At 41.3% G+C, this 21379-nt stretch overlaps 2 protein-coding genes across 6 annotated transcripts in view; one reads left to right on the top strand and one right to left on the bottom strand.

The window, feature by feature from the left end:
• Positions 1-8562, top strand: part of LOC122775625 (FERM domain-containing protein 5) — a 67935-nt gene extending 59373 nt beyond the window's left edge. For 3 of the 4 annotated variants that reach the window (XM_044035665.1, XM_044035663.1, XM_044035667.1), the window contains exons 11-14: positions 725-799; positions 1911-1979; positions 2165-2271; positions 7722-8562. In XM_044035665.1, the coding sequence (XP_043891600.1) occupies positions 725-799; positions 1911-1979; positions 2165-2271; positions 7722-8302 (832 nt within the window). In that variant the 3' untranslated portion in view covers positions 8303-8562. The remainder of the gene's footprint in view (positions 1-724; positions 800-1910; positions 1980-2164; positions 2272-7721) is intronic. The other variant, XM_044035666.1, reaches the window with a different exon arrangement.
• A 3588-nt stretch (positions 8563-12150) lies between these two features.
• Positions 12151-21130, bottom strand: blm (BLM RecQ like helicase). 2 transcript variants are annotated; one of them, XM_044035662.1, is made up of 22 exons: positions 20785-21129; positions 19658-19718; positions 18967-19567; positions 18741-18870; positions 18405-18523; positions 18171-18285; positions 17431-18083; positions 17162-17338; positions 16959-17077; positions 16725-16838; positions 16422-16520; positions 16191-16339; positions 15998-16104; positions 15668-15828; positions 14827-15022; positions 14548-14738; positions 14312-14456; positions 14014-14213; positions 13732-13927; positions 13522-13644; positions 12593-12773; positions 12151-12501 (listed from the first exon to the last, which is right to left on the bottom strand). In XM_044035662.1, the coding sequence occupies exons 1-22, from the start codon at positions 20877-20879 to the stop codon at positions 12288-12290; spliced, it is 4146 nt and encodes a 1381-aa protein (XP_043891597.1). In that variant the 5' UTR covers positions 20880-21129; the 3' UTR covers positions 12151-12287. The 2 variants fall into 2 exon arrangements, with proteins under 2 accessions (XP_043891597.1, XP_043891596.1); XM_044035661.1 differs by having other exon boundaries at positions 18967-19718; positions 20785-21130.
• Between the last annotated feature and the right edge of the window lie 249 nt (positions 21131-21379).

Raw genomic sequence — 21379 nt, 5'->3', positions numbered from 1 at the left:
TAGTTGAATTCATTAAAGACTATTTTTCTTCCTTTAAACCCCACTTTCACCCATTCACCGCACACATTTAGTGCCAACATAAGACTTTCAGACAGCTGTGTCTCAAACTCAAATGACCTCAGGCTCCACAGTGTATCTGCTCTTTTTTGGGGGATAAAAACTACTCAGTAGAAGGCTGTGAGATACTGTATGAGCTCAATATTCCATCATGATATTGCAATGATGGATATTTCACAGAATTCCAAATTATAAGTGCCTGTGTTGACTTGGGATGATGCAAAATGAGTCCCCATCAAATGGACTGGCGGGTTGCATGTGGCCCGCGGGCCGTGAGTTTGAGACCTCTGCTTTAAGAATATGAATAAGTGGCAAAATGTACCCTATAATGTTTTTGGAGAAAAAAAGAGAATAAATGACTGCTCTAAAGTCAAAATAAGGTTGTAGCCTCTTGTTTATCTCGCTTTGGTATAAAGTGATGTCAAACTTGTGAGACTTTGTTTGTGGAAGTTTGAATCTTTCAACATCCTTTCACCTAAAGTCAGTGAGTTTAATTCAAATTAAGTCAAGCTCAAGGGAATGAAAACTTATCTTGTTTTAAATTATCATGTTAATTGAGAAAAACTGAGCTTTTTGCAGTACACTTCTGAAGATTTGCTTCCTTTGTTTTTGTTTGAATACTATTTTTATATAAAATTCTCTCTCTTTCTTCTGTTTTTTTTCCCAGGCTTGAAAAGTCAAGTCAGGTTCGCACGGTGTCCAGCAGCAACCTGTTCTTCAAGGGCAGTCGTTTCCGTTTCAGGTAGAGTTCACAACATGGGTGTTTTTTGACTGATGACAGGGAGGAGGAGGAGAGATGACTGAGGTGTTTTTTCCCAGAGGACGTGACCTCCTCCTCCTGCTTCTCCTCCTCCTCTTCCTGACCTCCTGCGCTGTAACATCTGTCTACTTCTGCCCAGAGGATAGAACTGACACTTCACACGAGAGAGGACACAATGAAGGAGACTGATGACATTATCACCTTTGTTTACACTACAAACTACATCACATCATATTTTCATGACTAACCTTTATAATATCTAACCTTTATTTTTATCTGCAGCTCTATTTCTGTTGTCACATTAAAGCTTTAATAAGATTATTATAACACTTTACAGTACAATAACAACATGGTAATAGGGAAGTAATTTTATATTGCTAATAAGATCCATTTATATCCTGGATATTCATTTGGAAATTACATAGTATTCCTTATTACCACACCATTGCATTGTTATTACTAAACTGGGCATTGTATTAGAAATAAGATTAGTAGATTATTAGTTTTTTATCATACTATAATGGAGCTGTCATAGTAGTAGCACTTACTTCATTGCCTATTTCTACTTATACCAGAGAAATAGTGGCATTAATGATATATCAAACATCTCAGAAGGGATATTTATTTATATGTAAGTCATTGTCTTGTATTTTTTATTTTAAGTTGTACTCACAATATATATACAGTACTGCAGCCGATAAAAGCCAAAAGCTAAAATTCCTGTGTGTCACGTAGGCCAGCCACAGATCTGCAGAGCGAGATACTGACTCGAGCAAAGCAGTGGGAAGTTATTTGGAATAAACTTCCCCCTTTAAGAAGGACATGTTGACATGTTTACATCACCAAACATCTGCTAGATTTCATTCATAATCGAGTTTACTGTCGAAGGTCGAGCCGTCTTCTGTGCGCGTTTGTCTCTCTGGTGCTGAATTCACTGGTTAACTGGACCATGATGCTCATCCACTGCAGTGACCGTGGTGGTGGTGGTGGTGGTGGTGGTGGTGATGATGATGACTCCAGGCTGCCTGGATATGTGTGCATGTGTGCGTATGTGAAAACTCATCCTGAGCATCGTCTCTGTGCTTTATGACAGTGGACGAGTGGCAAAAGAGGTGATGGAGCAGAGTGCCAAAATCAAACGTGAACCTCCAGAAATACACAGGTAGAGTTGTAAACTCCCAGTCCAGAGCCCAGAATACTCTCAACCAGATTTCTTTTCTTTCTTTCATGTTCCTCCATTCTCTCAGGCACCACTGTGTCTTTACAGTATGACTGACCTTCACTCTGAAAGCCCGTCTCGTGGTGCAGTGATCTCTGTGCATTGTTTGTATGTGTTTGTCTCTGCAGAGCTGGCCTCGTGCCCAGCAGAAGTTGCCCATCCATCACCCACGGCCCTCGCCTCAGCAGTGTGCCGCGCACGAGGCGGAGAGCTGTGCACATATCTATCATGGAGGGTAAGAACACGCACACGCACAAACAAGTCTCATATAATTGCCCTTTCACACCGAAACCGTGTTGAAACTGGAGACCTGAAAAGGTGGTTCTCAGCTGGAACCATAAAAGTGTGACATCATCAGTGGGCATGTCATATTCTGGGTTGTGAAGACGAGCGGAAAGTAGAGGAAGTATGGAGATTTACTTTACTTACATAATTTCTTTTTTTACTTTTCCGTTAGCGATAGTACCTGGTACCTTTTTTTTAGTACCTGCTCTTGCGAGGTTCCAAGCGAGCTGAGCCAATACTATATATGCCGTCCACTGATTGGTCAGAGTTTCATCACGGGAAGAGTCATGAGCACGACATCCGACACAAGAATTAAACCGAACGATGCCGAAGTGTAGATCAGTTAAAAAGACTTAAAACGTGTGTTAATCTCCAACATTTAGCAAAGGAAATGTCTGAAATCTAAAATACAAAAGTTTGTTGTATTTAGCGACAGCACTGCTGAAAGTGGCCATCTCAATCTCGGATCACAGAATCACAACCCCTTATGCTGTGTTTAAGTGAACTGATTCTAATGATTCAGTACACTGAAAGCAATTACTAGTCACTAGTTTGTGTGTCATGTGTAAAACAAAGTCACAACAGTTTCATGTGTGTACTTGTCTTTATTAACTCTTCAGAACCTTTAACACTGACCTTGTCAGGACCGGTAGTCCTCATGGGGACCAAAAAACTGGTTCTAATGAGACCAGAACCCTTATTGGTTAAGTTAAGTGATAACATTTGAATTTGAATGCTTTGTTGAGGCTGTTCAAATGAATGGAAGTCAGTCAGTACAGTGTCCTAAGAAGAATAGCTGCACAAACCTCTGCGTTTGTGTGTGTGTGTGTGTGTGTGTACCTGTGTGTCACGAGGCGGCAGATCCGTTAGTGTTTTGTCCTGTTTAGTCAATTCTTGTGTTGGTTTAGGTTTAAAGTCACGTTAAGTTTAAGTCACTTTTGGTGTTGCATTTTCACTTCCCCTTTTATTTTGGTAAACATTCATGTCTTCCTGTCGCGTTGTTTCTCCATCAGCCTTGACACATCTCCCCTAATTCCCTCATGCACTTCACCTGGTGATCCTTAAGTAATCACTCGCACCTGCCCTTGATTCCCTCTTCCCTATATAGTGTCCCCAGTCTCTCTGTCATGTGCTGCTGTCTTTAAGTTACTGTTGATGTTCTGATTGAGATGGTTGTGTGTGAAACTTCCAGTAGATCAGCAGTTTCTGAAATGCTCACCAACAACAGCATCACGTTCAAAGTACCTACAATTACTGGAATGCATATGGTTGTGTCTGTGAGAATTAGTGACATCTTTGTGGCTTTGCTTGACAGATGGCAAGAAAAAACTCAACTGTTTCCTCTCACGTTTCAAAATACTAAAGGCAAATCTCATCCAAGCTGTTGTAAAAAACAAACGTGAGCTCAGGACAGTGACCTCTGCACAGCAAGCTTTAATTTTAAAGTGATTATACACTTGCACAAACATACTAATGGGTAGTATCTTAAATTTCTGCCAACAAATCCTGTTTCATGTTGAACAGATGTGCCTAATAAAGTGGACAGTGAGTGGATATGTGTGTACAGCCAACCTGCAGGCTGAGAACAGGTGCTCTCAGTGCCTCTGTGAGTGACACGGTTATAACTCTTTGTGGAGGGAGATAAACAGATGCCAAAGGCAGCCATGTTGTGTGTGTTGAGGGTATTTTGCTTTGAGGTTAAGAGAAGCACAAGATCTCAGTGTGTGCTGACTGGGTGTCTTACAGTGGTATTAATACTCCAGCTGAAAATAGCCTGGATCTTCTATTCCATGTATGTCTTTGGCCTGGGAGGGGCCAAACCAGGCCAGGCCAGTGCGGGTGAGGGTAGCACTGCTTCAGAAACTCACCGTTTCACCTCACACACGCACAGCAAGACTGTGGCCTGGACTCTGGGACAGGGGACCATAACAGCAGGGTATAAACACACGTGAATGCCACAGCTATGGTGAAGTGTCTGATCCGCATCACCACCCGGGTGAACGTCCACCTGCGTATGATCAACCACTGCTACCGGGATGTAAAAGTTCGCGTGCTGAGCCTGGGGCCTCGTATGCTGGGCAAGGCCCTGGGCGTCCTGCCCCTGTACCCTGCTCTGATGGGGCAGCAGGACTCAGCCAGTGTGTCCCCTGTGTCTGGCTCTCCTCTGCCGTACGTTCAGCCCAGCAAAGCTCCAGGTAAACTCCGCCTGATTCACGTGACAGTTCATTTTCTCTTTGTCGCTGTTGACTGGACACATTTGGTTGTTTTTTCTTAGTGCTGTTGTTGTCACTGCACACCAGTATGTAGTATATCATTTGTTGTGGTGTGTTCATGTGATATATGAACAAACTTTCATTGCTTAAAGCTGCAGTACGTAACAAGGTCTGTCAAACACTACTATCAGACCTGGCTGAGGGAGCGTTTGTGTGAATACAGCTGCAGCACAGAGGTGGGCAGGGACAAGAGGTGTTCATCCCATCAAACTGCTGAACGTTGGAGTTTTTGGAGCAGGAAAACTGTTCATGGCCGTGTCTTTGTATAAGACAAATCCCTTTGTGTGTGCAGGGCGGGAATGTCATCAGACAACATGTGATATAAACACTGACTACACTGTGAAACACAGAGGCGGTCGTGTAGAGCTGACGATCTTAATTACAACAGACTGCCTGCCAAATAATGAGCTATTATCTAAATCTACCAACAGACTGACTGCCAAATAATGAGCTATTATCTATATCCACCAACAGATTGACTGCCAAATAATGAGCTATTTTCTATATCTACCAACAGACTGCCTGCCAAATAGTTAGCATTATGTAAACTAATTTGACAAGAGATTCAAATATAACATTTGGATATTAGCTGGTCACCTGTAATGTGTCGTAGTTGTACTGTGTGATTATTTGTTATCTCATGGACTTTGTGTGACATTGCAAATGCAGCTGTTATAGAAGAGACCCCATTTGTCCAACAATAAAACTATTCATCCCACTCATATCCACTCATATATTTTAAAAATAAAAGGACAAAATTTGCAATAAAAGTTAAAACTGTGAATTATGTGCTTGCTTATTGTACTTCACGGTGGCAGAGTTAAAATGGCTGCTGACACTCTCTTTCACATTCAAGCCTTCTTCTTCTTTCAAAGGATTAGGCATTCGGACATAATCCATCCCACTTCCCAGCAGTTTATTTATTTTTTTAAATCCCGTGATTCATGACTCGCTTCCTCATCAGAGGCAGAACTTTAATCCCTTCTCTTTATAGTGAGGGTGTAATGTTGCTGCTTTGAAGCTCGCGAGGAGAATGTGATGTCGTCAGCAAACCTCGGTTCAGCCTCACTGTCATGTACTGTACACTGTGGAGTGGTTCTTGTGTACAGTTCTGTTACTAATCCTGCATTATGAAGAGTACAGTTGTGCAGAGACAGTGATTTGTTGGTAGAAAATATGACGTCATATTCCCTTACTTTCCTTTGCTGTTTCAACATAAGATATCTAGATAAATAAGACCATTGTGGGTTCTGATTTTGAAAAGATGGGCCATCATGATACTGTTTTTATTCATTACACCTACATTATACCCTACATTTATTTGACTTTGCCAATGAGAATTTATTTGTGTTTGCTGCATTTCTCTGTTTGTGAGCAGCCAAACACAAAAAATAAAAGGACACATTTGGATGAAACTTGTAGCAGATGTTAGTGCTAATGCCCAAAGAAGAAATTAATATATTTTGTTAGCCATCTGGATACGGATTTCTTTAAAACGTCCACCTTGCAAGATAAGGCAGTATTGAAACTGTGGAAAACTGCACTGTAGATTTGTTTTTAGGATAAGATAAGATATTATAAATTGCTCCAAGGCCAGGGAAAGAGGTCAGGAAGTGATAGACATATAGACTAAAACTGTCTTGATGGCAGTGGGAATGAAGGATTATTGTCAGTGTTAGAGTGGATTTAAAGAACATACAGTATGTGCATTATACCGCTGCCTTAAGATAGATGTGAAAATACATAAACCTATCCTTACAGCTAAGAATAAGTGTTGTGGTATGTGTTTATTGAAGTAACAGAGATCCATTTACACTATTAAGCATCATCACAGGGAGTAATAACCTAATGGTGACTCCGGACACCAAATGATTATTTAAATACCAACAAACCGCCCTAAATGTCACACACTACTAGACCTTTAAATGAACTCGTAGACATGGAAAAATCTAATTCACATTCACTGGTGTAACATCGTTATGACAGATCTGTGGGAGGAGGAGGAGGAGGAGGAGGAAGGACGTGGGCTTAAAGGGTTTGTTAAGTCCACAGTGTTCTTCTACTGTTATTGGCTATGTAATGATTTCCTTCAGTAGAGAAGATGATAAGGCGTCAGGTTAGCCTGAACCCCCAAGTCTGCTTAACTGTGGGAACAGCACGATCAGGTTTCACATGTAGAGCTGGAGACGACATGTCTGTGCTCTGCTGGACAATCAGCAGAAAAGACCTGTCAATGTTAAGGCTCAGTCACATTTAGTCACCCTCTGTCTGTAACCCTCGCCCTACCCCTTAATTAATTGGTTAGCATGTTGTGTTGCTATGCTAACCACAATAAAGACAAAACTATTGAAAACATGGCAAAAACATGTTGTATCAACATTTTCACTCCCAAACAACTAATCTTCATAAAGCTAACAGTGATTAGCATGTTGTGTTGGTATGCTAAACACAATAAAGACAAGAGACTATTGAAAACATGGCAAAAACATGTTGTATCTACATTTTCACTCCCAAACAACTAATCTTCATAAAGCTAACAGTGATTAGCATGTTGTGTAGCTATGCTAACCAGAATAAAGACAAGAGACTATTGAAAACATGGCAAAAACATGTTGTATCTACATTTCACACACAAGCTCTGGATGCTCACTCCCAAACAACTAATCTTCATAAAGCTAACAGTGATTAGCATGTTGTGTTGCTAGGCTAACCACAATAAAGACAAGAGACCATTGAAAACATGGCAAAAACATGTTGTATCTACATTTCACACACAAGCTCTCGAGGCTCACTCCAAACAACTAATCTTCACAAAGCTAACACTGGTTAGCATGTTTTTGTAGATAAAACAGATAATCATAACCCACACAAGTGATAAAACAACCATTTTTAATGTTGTTATTGTTGTTGTTAACAATTTGATTCAATGTGTTCTGACAAAAACATGTTTTTACTAACTTAAAAGCCATATCATAGACCTTGTTGGGGTAGATTTCAATCACTACTCACTTCCGAGGGGCAATGGGTTGGGGTAAAAATGTGACTTATGTTGTTGACGTATGTTGTGGTTTTCAGGGTCAATAGAATGGACATTAATTTGTCTTTCTTCTTCTGTTTCTCCTCCAAGGTTTGGAGTCCTTGCGTGACAGTGCCCACTCCACACCGGTGCGTTCAGTGTCCCACAGCGAATCCTTTATGCCTCGCTCCCGGAGCCAGGCCACAGACTCCACTGACGGCCTGGCCGTGATCTCGGACCAGGCCTACAGCCCCTCTGACAGCGTCCTGCCCACCCCGGTGGCCGAGCACAGCATGGAGCTGGCCGCCTCACGCCAGGTCAACGGGGCGCCCTGCAGCATCGAGGAGGAGAAGGAGTCCGAGGCGGGCACACCGACACAGGGGGATGGGGCTGATTTTGGTGCGGACGGTAAATCGGCACAGGACGCGGCGGACTCAGCCCTCAGCGAGGTGGAACAGGTGAATAAGTTTGTCCTGAGCGTCCTCCGTTTGCTCCTCGTCACCATTGGACTCCTCTTTGTCCTGCTCCTGCTCCTCATCATCCTCACCGAGTCAGACCTTGACGTAGCGTTTTTACGCGACATCCGACAGACCCCCGAATTTGAGCAGTTCCATTACGAGTACTTTTGTCCCCTGAGGCGGTGGTTTGCGTGCAAGCTCCGCTGGGTGGGTGAGCTGCTCATTAGCAAGTGAGAGCATGGCGGTAAGAGTTTGTCAACCTGTCTCAGAAGACGAGTAAGACACCAGAGTGACGGAGAGCAGCCTTGTCCCAACCGTTGTCCTCCTGCAGACGCACAGCTTGGACCACGCCTGGTAAAACCAGGTCAGGATCGCTCGTCCCCTCCTCCTTCATTTTTGGTTCACCAACCACCAACGTGTTTTGTTTGTTTGTTTATTTTATTCTATCTTTTTTTCTTTTTTTCTACAAAGCCAGATTACTCTCTCTCTCTTTTTCCAAGTCATTTCAGGTATTTTATTTTTTCAAATAACACAAAGGAAAAAAAAGTCAAACTGAGAATCGAAGAACTGAAGAAAAAACATAAGAAAACTGAAGAAAATTCCCTGTACAGGAACAGGAGATGTTCTTTTAACTTCAGTTGTTATTTATTGCTTTTAAAAAAGATAAATAAAGTATATTTGTATTAGAAAAGGAGCAGAGGTGATGGAAAAGGTAACTAAGGAAGTTAGGAAGGATACAAGTGAGTGAGGTTTGGCTGTGTCAGCTGGACACACACAAAATAGATGGAGTAAAAACAACCTGTTAAATTTAACAGTGAAGGTCTGTGAAAAGACTGGGGAAATTACCAAATGCCTTTTCTGAGAGGACGTCAAAGTCTGTCGGCTGTTTTTTGAATTTTCTGGATTGTTATAGGAAACGATTACACTTTAGTAAAAAAACAAACAAAAAAAACAGTGTACAAACTGGTGAAAATCAAAGTGTTTTTTTTTTTTCCTAACGTTTTTATAAGGACACACTTTAAAATAAAACCAGTATGAATAGTGTTAATATGTGACCCAATAGATAATATTCATGAAGCGCAAAGAACTACTGGCACCAGTAGATTAATAGACTAGATAGACGTGCAATGATTTTAATAACGGAGCACTTTATTTTCATGTGCTCATTTATCGTCACTTACTTCTCCAATTAATTTAATTTCCCTTCAGTTGAAATTCAATGAATTTCAATAACTTATTTGTATTGTATGAAGAGTCTATGATTTATTTTGGTTTGATATCAACTATGCTCTTACAGTAGGTCCTATATATCATCATCATCATCATCGTCGTCTTATTATTATTATTATTATTATTATTACTGCTAGAATAAGAAATAAACGGTGTACTTTTTGTACAAATTAGTTTCCTAATAGGATTGACAGGTTTTCCATGTATATTTTAACAGAATTGAAATGTTATTTTGTTATTGAAAGATTAAATTATACCTTTTTTTAGGTCTGTGTTTGAAGTAAGGTCGGAGGAATCGCAAAAATATGGAAACGTGTGAAGGACTGACTCATCTCTCTTGTCACTCCACCAGCAGTCAATCACACTTCAGAATACCTGCCGTTTAAAAATGTGTATTTTTACAGGTGGGGATTATGGAGAGACTGCAAAAACCAAAATAATCCAAAAACTCATGTTCACTGTTCATAACTTGTTGTACTTGAAGGGTCTGAGGAGGCGACTGTGAGCCTGGCCACTGAAACTGAGTTTACGCCACATTATTAAGTTAAAATGTCTGAATTAGAGCTGAAATTATTGACTGATTATTGATTCTTTTGGTTCACCTTCTTTTAATGTGATTCTTATTGTTTTTTTGTGTGTCTGTTTTAATGTAATCTTCATTTTAGTTTGTGGTTTAAAAACTGTTTTCTTGGATACACATTGAGTTCTTGGAGATAGTACTTTGCATATTTCAGTATCGTACTGGATATTTTACAATAAGCCAGTTTTGAAAAAACAATATTTTGGTTGGTCAGGCTCTGAACTCTTCTGGCTCGTAGTTTACTGTAATGGCTGCTGGATTCTGGGTAAAAAAAAAAAAAAATCTGTTGTTTTTGTATTGTGTGTACAAAGTGTTTGTGTCCGTGTTTAGGAATGGAAATGGCATTAAAAGGGACGTTTAGGGGAGTACAGGACAAGATATTTCATATTTTGTTGAGAGATTAAAGTGCAAAGGAGTGAAATGAAAGGTAGAAATAATAAGGACTGAGGTAAAAATGATGACTTTTGTGTCCTTGAAGGTGGGATTTGTTGACTCATGTCTTTTCAGCTGTACAGGGTTACTCGTTTGGTTTGTTTTGGGCCTTTTTTTTTTTTTTTTGACTTCAAACCCCACATTCACACCAGCAACTGCAGCTGCTCCCGCTGACGTCTCCGTTGTGCTCCCGTGTAAATCTGAGCCTGGTGGTCCTCGGCACTTTGGGTGTTGTGGCTGGATCCACTCCTCCTCCTCTTCCTCCTCCTCCTCCTCCTCCTTTTCACAAAGCCGTTATCTGACGGAGCAGCACTGACGTTACAAGCAGAAAACATCCTGTCACATACAACCTGGGAGCTTATTTCTATCTCAATGTATAGTTTTTGACTTCACAAACAGCAGGTGCAAGGATGAGGCACGTTTCAGGACAGGTGTTAATGTTTCTTAAGTTGTGAGAGGTCAACGTGAGCGGCGGGACGCGTGTTCTTCATACATGTATCAGCGTTATGTAGCTTCAGTGGTCCTTCTCTGAACATGCAACAATTAAAAAAAGGGGCAGCATCATTCATGGAGCAATAATCCACTGTAACAGCAAAAAGATGTGAGTTCAATCCAGTAATAATGTTTTTATAAGGATCCATTTGTCTGTGTGAAGACGTCTGTTGTGCTGCCGTCTTCTCGGCTGTTTACACTCAGCGGGAGAGTGAAGGACACGATGTCCATCTCCATCAACTGTCCCCTCCTCACTGCACCATCCTTGGATCACCCAGGGCGAGAGGAGGGAAAACTGAGTTTTATTTTTTTTGTTACACAATTTGTCACGTTGCCTGTGACGCATCCAATTTTACATTTATATTTCAGTTGTCGTGTCATGTTTACATATTTGACTATTCTTTATCTTCATGGGAGGTGGCTACAGTTTTAGGTAAAGATTGATCCGTACATCCCCCCCCCCAAACGCAACGGTGAACGTGCAGCGGTGCACATGAACAGGCGAGCAACAAATCCTGTATTTAAATGTGTGATGAATCCTTAATAAAATATGTTTTACAGGTGTATAAGGGTAATTTTTAAGGTTTTATTTTGATGACAGGACTGCTGCTGCACTGAAGTCTGAAGTGTTATTTTTATTTTTTTTTATCTTTTACACGTTTTCAGCAGATATATTTTTATTATTATCCATGATTGGCTCTCCCTGAATCTTAATTTATAAGGGTTTTTATTTTGTTCATATTTTTTAAGTGCCGAGCATTACATAGACAAAAATCACAGAGATGAGACGACATAGAAAAATAATTCAAATAAGAAGGGTTAGGGTTAAAATTAGTATACAATGGTTATTTTGAAGGGATGTAACAGAAAAGGTTATTGTAATGAAAATTAATTACATTAACTGCTGGGTTTTGTTTGTTTTTTTGGCCAAAAATACATTAAAGTGGATGATGAATGTACAAGTGAGGGGGTTTATGATGATGTCTGTGCACTACCCATCATTACATTTGTTCAGTTGTCGACATTGTTCTATCCTGGAACTTGGAACTGCTGTTTGATAACATTTTATATATATATATATACATACTCAAGTATAAATATATATAAATCCATGTGCCAAAATTCAGCTCTTGTTCAGTCTGATCCATTCCGAATCCATTTGTACTGTAGGTAACCGTCCTGTACGAGTCGGTATAAAATATTGTTTCTCTCCGATAGTCCCCTTGTAACTGGTGCCATGAAATAAAAAACTACTGAAGCGTGAAATAAACATTGAATTAAAAATGTGATGCGACTCCTCTTGTGCCTTTGTGGAATGACACAAACACAAAAACTACTTGAAGCAATGAAACTTTGACTTGGCTTTAATATAGAAAATGTAGACAGTGAAAAAATAACAAAAAAACATTTTTAAATAAACAGAAAATCTGAAGAGACAAAACATGAATATAAAGTTTTAGATCAGGTTGTTGTGCTGAGACGTTTCTAGCTCATGTGTGAAAAGGTTGGCTTTAAGAAAGGCCGCTGTTTGCTTTGAGGTGCTGGTGCAGCTAAGAAGCCCGGTCTCCTGCCTCCTGCTGCTCCTGCTGCTCCTGCTGCTGCTGAGTCTCCAGCTGAGCTCCTGGAGCCGCGTCCCGCTGCTTTGTATCCACCTCTGGAGCTCGATGACGACCACGACTTGTTGCTGTTGTAGCCCTGACTGGAGCCGCGGGGAACAGAAACAATACCGTTTACAGCAGTGACGTGAAACCTGTTGCGAAATGTGACGAGTGAGACAAAATGCTACTCACCCTTTTCTCTTCTTGGAATACTTGAAGAACGGAGCTTTCTTCCTCTTCTGGCCCTGTGCCGCTTGTTTGTTGAAGTAGGTGGAGGACTCGGTGTCGTCGTCGTCATCGTCGTAATCGATGTTTGCGCGGCCTCGCGTCGTGTCTATCCACCCGTCATCGCCTACGTTGTTCTGTTCCTCCTCTGCACAGATGATGTAGGATTTATTTATTAGACAAGACGTGCTTGGATGTGGATTTTTACTTTTCTAAAGTGTAAATTGTGAGAGAATCTTGACCCAATACACCATTCTCAAGGCTTACGAACTATGAAGTATCAGACACACTGCTCACCAGAATCTCAGATGTCTGGCATTGTCTCGGTTTTCCTCTGTTCTGAGCTGTCTTCAATAAAACCTTTAAACCTAACTCATCATTGATTCCTGAGATTCCATCACTGGTCATTCCAACCTGATAATTGAACATTTCTCCAACATAAAGTAGTAGTTTTTCATAATTTTTTGCCCCAAAACCCTCAAAAACAGCCGCCATACACTCACACATTCTCACCCTCAACATATTCTAAATAGACTTCAAGCTTTCTTTGTCGGTTGCAGTTACACGTGTTAACCAGTAGATGGTGCACTACATGGTTTCACAGTTTAAATGAGTTTTGTGTTCATCTTGTGTGTTAATAAAAGCAATTAAGATACAATGTCCCTGCACGGTTAAAGTTTTGATTGACAGACTCACAACAAACAAACATTTGAGCATTTGTAAGACGTGAATGCATCCATAAGGCAAAAAAGTGGTTTTGTGTTCCTTGTTCTTTAACATTAGACCATTTAACTCTAACCTGGGAGAATTAACCCTTGCACTACAGCTGTAAGACACTTTGTCAAAGACACCCCCAAAAAAACAGTAAAATAGTCAAGAAATAGAAGTTCTCTTACGAGGATGCTGCCACTGGGAGTATTTCTTTAAGAGCTTAATGACTTCAGCTCCATACTTCTCCAGTTTGTCCTCTGTCACACCATCAATCTGAAGAAGGGCGTCAGGGTCAGAGGAGAGCTTCTCTGTCATGTGGAGAGACAAACACGGGTGTTTAGAAAAGGTTCACATTTCGAGGGTGGTTTTAATTCACTCCACAACATCCACATTACCAGCTATCTTTTTCAACGTGGAAGTGGAGAAGATGTTGTAGTAGTGGATGCCGAACGCCTTGCCGAGCTCCTTGCACAGATCGGTCAGCTCCTTCAGACACTCCTGAACCTTCTCTTCTCTCTGAGAGACGTTCTTGGCCACGGCGGCTTTGTTTTTCCTGATGCTTGACGCGCTCTCCGTCTCGTAGAACTCCACCTGGAAACAGTCGTAGAATTTCAGTGACAGACACGACCATACACCAGCTCTTCACGCTGCCTTAAAGCAGAAGCATGAGCCGTTACCTGCATGTGTCCAGACAGCACGTTCATGGCCTTAGGTCCGGCTGAGATATAAGACACAGCTTGACCGTTGACGGTGATGTACAGGTCCTCGACCAGGATGTTATCCAGAACCAGCTTCTTAAAGAGACGGTCGGCATTGTGTCGGGAGTAGGCTCCTCCCATCCCAAACATTCCTGACTGTACCTTTGCAGATTTTGACCCTAGCAAAATAATTTTTTTTGTTTTGTTTTCAATTCATCAAAAAGGAATAATAACATAAAATTGATTTTCAATGCAGGCACAAGAATTTGCTTGTTACCGAGGAAGATATCCACCAGCATGTTCAGCGTCAGTCGGTTCTTTTGAGAAGACTTTGCAAACCTCGCTCCAACTTTCTCACAGTTCTCCTGGACGAACCTCGCGATCTTCTTCACGTCTTCCGTGACATTTCTCATCTTGTATTGCTGCGTAAAGGAATATTCAAACTGTTGCTCAGCTGCACAGCAAACACGCAGCTTCAGAACGGGTTACACCACAAAATGAAACAGTTCCTACATTGGGCTTGGAGCAGTTGTCGCAGCTCACGTCAGGATGGTCTTTGCAGAAGTTTTTGTTGAACTTGAGTTCCCCAAAGTACGCGAGCAGCTGAATTCTTCTGCACTCCATCATGTTCTCGCAGAAGTGCACCATGCTGTGGAGGTTGTTGAAGTGAGTCGCCTTGGCGTGTTTGTCGCCTTCTCTGTCCACTGTGGGAGGAAACAAAAACCCCAAACATCATGTACTAACATGTACAGTTAGTTAACCATTTGTTGTTGTTGTTGTTTTGCCACATACTGCTGATAATCCTCTTGATGCGGTGCACGTCCGAGTAGGAGTAGAACAGAATACAGTGAGAGATCTCTCCATCTCGGCCGGCTCTTCCTGACTCCTGGTAGTAACCCTCCACTGATTTCGGCAGACTGGCGTGGATCACGTAGCGCACGTCGGGCTTGTCAATGCCCATGCCAAAGGCTATGGTGGCACAAATGACCTGAAACCAGAATGATGCACAGTTTGTCTCTGCTTACACCAGGGGTGTCAAACTCATTTTTGTTTAGGGACCACAAGAACTTGTTTTTTTTCTCCTTTGTTTTACATTTAATGAAGGATATTTTTACAAAACATGACATTTCTTGAGAAATATAAGTGCAATTTCAACAATATTGTGCCTAAATTTACTATTTACACAGCACACTGGATCTATAAAGGCACAAACATTTAGTCACAGGTATCTGGAAGAGAAAAATATTGTATTTGACGTTAAGTTTAGATTGTAATCGTAGTGTGAAATTTTAACAAATTCATTCTGTGGGCCGGATTGGACCCTCTGGCGGGCCGGATCTGGCCCCCGGGCCGTATGTTTGACACCCCTGGCTTACACTAAAAATCCCGCAAACACAAGAAATAAACGACAAAAGAATAGTGTTATTTTTGTTGTCACTGCTTTAAATTTAGCAAAATTAAAAAAAATTAAAAGATAGTGCTTTATCTGGGTCATCAATGTGAATTCATAAAATATACGTATGCCTATATATCTGGGTATTTTATTCCTTTTATTATATTGCTTGGTTGTTACCTCCTTCACAATGAAAACAATAGGGGGGGGAAAAGGACACAAAAAAAACATTGACCTCACCTGGCAGCCATCTTGATTAATCCACTTGGTCTGCACATATTCTCTGTCCTTGTCCTTAAGTCCCGCATGGTACGACAGAGCCAATATTCCCGCTCTCTGAAGACTCTCAGCCATGGCGTCACAGTCGTTACGGGACAGACAGTAAACAATACCAGAGTCGCCTGCAACGTGCAGAGAGACAGCTTATTACTAAACAAGGGGAGTTTCTAACTGCTGGCAAATGTATGCTACTCATGCTTTCATGAATCTAAAACCAGTCATCTGATAGTTACATAAGCTGAGCAATAAAAACAAAACCTGTTCTAATTGAAGAAAAGTTGGATTATTTACGTGGGTAGTGTTTCTTAATCCAGCTGATGCAGTCCTCGTCCACCTTTTTGGGTTTCTTGGGCAGCACGGCATACTTCAGGTTTGTCCGGTTGAAACTCATGGTGAACCTGGACAAAACATTGGTCAAATAATGTACCGTTAAGAGGACAGAGCAGCTGAAGTTCTGACACAGAGACCGACGTCAAACACTTACACCTGCGGCTTCGACATATTCAGCTGGTTGAGGATATCTTTCTGGACACGTGGGGTGGCAGTGGCCGTCAGAGCCATCATCGGCACGTTGGGGAATTTGTGACGCAGCTCGTGTAACTTCTTGTAGTCGGGACGGAAATCGTGGCCCCACTGAAAAACGTATAGGGCGTTTCAACAACGGCTGCTGCAAAAATAGAGACACTGCGTAGAGCGAAAGCAGAAACAAACGCACCTGACTGACGCAGTGAGCCTCGTCTATGACAAACCGGGCCAGTAGTGCTCGCTCGTACAGGTTTTGCAGGGCAGAGATCAGCCTGTTACTTGCACTCACCTTGGGAAGGAGAGAAGATGGATCGCAGATGTGAGAAAAAGTTGTGACTATTAACTTAAATTATTTGTTATAAGAGCTAAGGAACTAGAAAATAGACAGAAAAATGAGAACTTACTCAAACCGATAATCAAAATAGTTGATCATTTAGTAATCGATTAATCACTGCAGCCCTAACAAAGCAAATATAACTAATCCACTTGTTACCTTTTCAGGAGTGACATACAGTAGTTTAAGAACAGGCTCCTTCCTGGAGAGCTGCATGTAAATCCTCCCCGCTTCACTGTCACTTTTCTCACCAGACAAACTCGTTGCTGGAATCTTAAAAAAAAAAGTGAGATTAAAAATAAAAATAAACAGTGTAGCCTTTCTGATGTACTAGAACAGCGTTCTGTATTGTGTGCATGTGCTGTGCCCTAGCAGGAGTGAAAACACACTTACATCGAGCGTAGTGAGTTTCTGGATCTGGTCTACGATGAGTGATTTCAGGGGAGAGATGACCACAGTGACTCCTGTTGATATGCACGCTGGCAACTGGTAACACAAACTCTTGCCACCGCCTACAACATGCATCACAGAGGGATTTGTGAATCCTTGCTCCATGAATAAGTTCTGTTTGTGTCATACAGTACGTGTGCACCAACCTGTGGGCATCAAAACGAATGAATCTTCCCCCTCGAGCGTTGCATTAATCGCCTCGAGTTGATTAAACCTGAACTGATGGAGTCCAAATCGCTTGTGGAAGATCTTCATCATTTCCTGCGAGTAGGAGAAGTTAAAGCCTCTGAACCGATCGTGGGCTGGGTTCCGGAAGGTCGGCTCTGCGATGGCAAAGCCACAAATAAAAACAAACAAAGTACAAGGGGCAAGAATTTGAAAAGCAAGCAGACAGTTTCGTGCCACGCTGATTTACCTGGGGAGCAGATCTTTGGAGGCTTAGGAGCAGACACGGGTGTTGTTGGTTTGTTCTGCCACACAGACGTGCTTGGCCCGCCCTCTTTCACTGCAGTAGACGCGATGCTGGAGTTTCGTGCCGACACCGATGAAGGCTGAGGCTCGTCAAAGTAACCGGGGATATCCGAGTCATTAAAGTCATCTATGTCGAAGTCGTCAAGGTAGAAATCATCTGGTTCCATGTCTGCAGCTGGGACGGTTGTTGGGGAATTCGATTTGTTCTTGGGAGAGTAGAAAAGACCTGAGCCCTCCATGTCTTCACTCGTCTTCTTTGAGGAATGAAACAACGGCTTTGTGAGGCTGTAATCTGACGGAGAATCGCAGATAGTCGTAGTCTCTTCATACAGTTTCCCGCTATTTTTACTGTACATGGGCTCCACGTTTATAATACTGTCAGAGTGATCAGAGTCATAGTCCACGGAGATTACTGAAGACCTCATGAGGTGAGGTGTTTTTTTGTAGTCTGTGGGGACAAAGCTGCTGGCAGACGCGACACTCGACGTGTCACAGCTTAAAGACAATTTTTCTTTAAAGCTGGGTTCAGAGATCACAGTGCTGTCTGGCTGCTGCTTCCTAAACCTGACATCACCCCCAGTTGCTAGAATCCTCTTCCTAAATGAGAAAGGGCAGATGACGTGGTTGTGGCGATACAAGGACATCATTCAAATACTGGGAATAATCTACTTAAAACATACAAACCTTAAAGCCCTCTTCAGCAAAAGCTCATCACCACAAGACAGGCCTATTAGTTCATGTTCAGGAATGGAATCGACCAGAGAACAAATGGCCTCCATTATACTGTAAAGCTGCTCATCTAAGATGACCAGAAGAGACAAAAGGGACAATGTTAACAAATGAGGATCAAGAACAAACTCATCTGTTCATGAATTACCTGTGTACTAGTGGAGAAATCAGAAAAAGTGCAACACCCACTTGTTTTGTCCACTGTGTGATGATCAGAGGATTCACGGACACTGGTGTTGGGTCCCTTGGCACAAACTTGATTGCTCCCACTTTCCACCTCAACTGTTTTGGAGCAGATCTTTTTTGACCTGAATATTTAACAGATTTGATGTTTAAAGAACATTAAAAAGGGTTTTTACAAGCCATAATCATGTCTCTTCTTGTTTGTCTCTGAAATATCACATCTGATTTGTGGTCGGACCGTCTGTCTTATCATTTATTCCTTGGAAACATCAGGAGATCAAGATGACTACATGAGCTCATGAGGATGTAGTGAAAGTCAAGGGTGGTGTTGAAAAAACTGACCTTGTCTCCACCACAGAAATATTAGAAGAGATCACATCAGGGACTGGTGATGGGGGAATGAAGTCATCTTCAGGCTCCGAGTGGTCGCCAAGGTCTATTACTGTGCAGTCACTCTTTTTTTCCTTACAGTCTAAAATAAAGCAATACAGTTAATTTGTTACAATTATACAATTACATTCATGTTAAGGCAAAAGAAATACAAGCAATGCAACAAACAGCAGGTTACCTGTTGTTTCTTCAGAAGGTTTAGAGACAGCTTTGATGTCCTCATCACTATCACTCATGACAGACTTCTTATAAGTAACAGGGCGTCTTCGTCTCTTGGGTATATCTGGGGAATCTCCCAGTAAAAAGTCTGGGTCCTGGTCAAAAGTAGGTAGTGTTGAAATAGCAGCTTTCTCAACATTTGTTTCTAGAAGGGATTTTTCACTTGTGCAGTGGCTGTTCTTTTTTGAAAACACCGGTGTCTCATCAGAGGAATAAAGGCTTAGTTTTCCCGTTCCTTGTGTTCGTTCCTCTTTGGGAGTTATAACTGGCGTGCTCTTCCCTGATTTTTCTGAACACAGCGAGTCATTTTTTGTTCTGACAGGGGTTTCAAAGTCGTCAAAATCATCCCAGTCGTCCATCGGAAATCCAAGAGAAGCATCCAGACTGGTGGAGGTGCTGTTTCCACAAGTAAAATGGCTTTCATTTCCAGAGGGAGCTGTAGTCCCCTTAATAGCAGACACTGGTGAATGAGTTTGGGCTGCAGGGCTGATGGAATCTGACTTGCCTTTAGAACTTACAGGGAAGAAGTTGCTGATTTTGGACTTTTGAGGTCCCTCAAGCTTGTTTGAAAATGTCAAAAGAGGTTTAGTCACCAAACGGTTCTTAGGGACATTGACATTCCTGTTTGCCAAAACATTTGAGCTGATTACCTTGGCCGGTACGTCCACTTTTGTTGAACCCGATGAGGACTTCTTTCTAAAAGAAAAAGCCCTGAGAAATACACAGGAAGGAAGTTAGCACAATGTGGCTGAACACAAATGTGAAAATTATACCAATTTAGCTTGATTGAAACAACGGCTGATGGTAACCCTTGGCAACAAGCGCCTGAACATAATCATTGACATAAAACAATTGTGTCACAAAGCCACTTTTATTTGATTGACAATATTTTATACCCGATATCTTCAATCATTAAAAAACAACAACATACTGATTAGGCTTGATTAGGACACAATTAGAGCTGCAACTAATAATTATTTACATAAATGATGGATCTTTCGATTATATTATCGATTAATCAAGTAATCGTTTGGTCCATAAAATGTCAGAAAACATTAAAAAAATGATAATGTGTTTGTCAAACCTGAAAATGACGACGTTCTCAAATGTCTTGTTTTGTCCACAAACCAAACTGATTCACTTTTAATGATTTTTTTGTAATACGGAGCAAAGAAACGAAGAAAAAGAGCTGAAACAATCAGAAATCGACTAATTGTTTCAGCTCTAGACACAATAAACATCTATTTACAGTTCCAGCAGAGCAATCTGACTGAATTACCTAGTAGTAGCTGGCGCAAAGTTGACAAACAAAAAACTGATTGTTATCAGGGAGAGAAGAAAGTGAATTTTATAAATACAAAACAAGAAGTTTCTGGGAAATATAGTCTCAGATCACTCATTAAATACCAATAATAGTAATAATAATAATATTAATGCAGAGAGAAATGTGTTCCTGAACTACAGAGGAAGAAACTCTTGATATAATCTGAATAATTGACTAAGGTGCGTTCGTTACTTAAATAAATGTAATAACTTATTATTAACAACCATATTATACACGTAGATAATGTGATTGGAAGTGACTTTGATGTGTTGTGTGACACAATAAGTCATTAAAACGTACTTTGACACAATAAGTCACTTATTACAAAATCAGTGTTGACATTATATCTCTTCTGTGTCAACAGAACGATAGGTTAGCCTAGCTGACAGCTCGATGCTAACGCTTTAGCCGTGATGCTGCGGTGGCGTGAGTTCACCGTGTGAACGTACTTACCCAGTTTTGGGTTTAGACAGAGACAGTTTGCCCTGGGCAACACTGCTGTGTCGTGCCAGTTGCTCCTGTAGGTTGTTCTGTGGAAGACCGGACATTGTTGTTGTTGTGTAGCCGTGCTAGTAAGTGTTAGCCGCCGTCACTTTCCTCAGCATTGCTCGTGACGCGGTACGAGACGAGTAAATGGAGACTCGTGTTTTATTTTCCCGGTTAACGAAGTTAAAGACCTCAAATGTAGAAAGTTGTGCGCATTTATTTACTCTCTCCCACTCTCTCTCTGCCTCTCCTTATCTGTTCCAGTAGTAAGAGACGCTGTGATAACAGCTTGATTTAGCGCCCATTCAATAAACTGACTCCTGATTGGCCGAGGTGGAGCATGGATGGGGATTCTGGGAAATGTAGTTTTTAACCGTGTAGCTACGTGGAGGGAAAATAAGCACACTTTATTGCAGCATGGTAATTCCCTTTCCCTTTCATTTCCTTTATTTGGTCTTCTTGCATTTCCTTTGTCTTGTGTAGCATGTATATATGTACTATTTAATAACAACAATGCACATTAGTTATTTTTTTACTTTTGACTACTATTTTGGCCATAACA

The sequence above is a fragment of the Solea senegalensis genome, linkage group LG10, assembly GCF_019176455.1.
Source record: "Solea senegalensis isolate Sse05_10M linkage group LG10, IFAPA_SoseM_1, whole genome shotgun sequence".
In the NCBI taxonomy this organism is placed as follows: domain Eukaryota; kingdom Metazoa; phylum Chordata; class Actinopteri; order Pleuronectiformes; family Soleidae; genus Solea; species Solea senegalensis.
The sequence above is the reverse complement of the archived record's forward strand: the minus strand, read 5'-3'. Positions and strand labels throughout refer to the sequence as shown.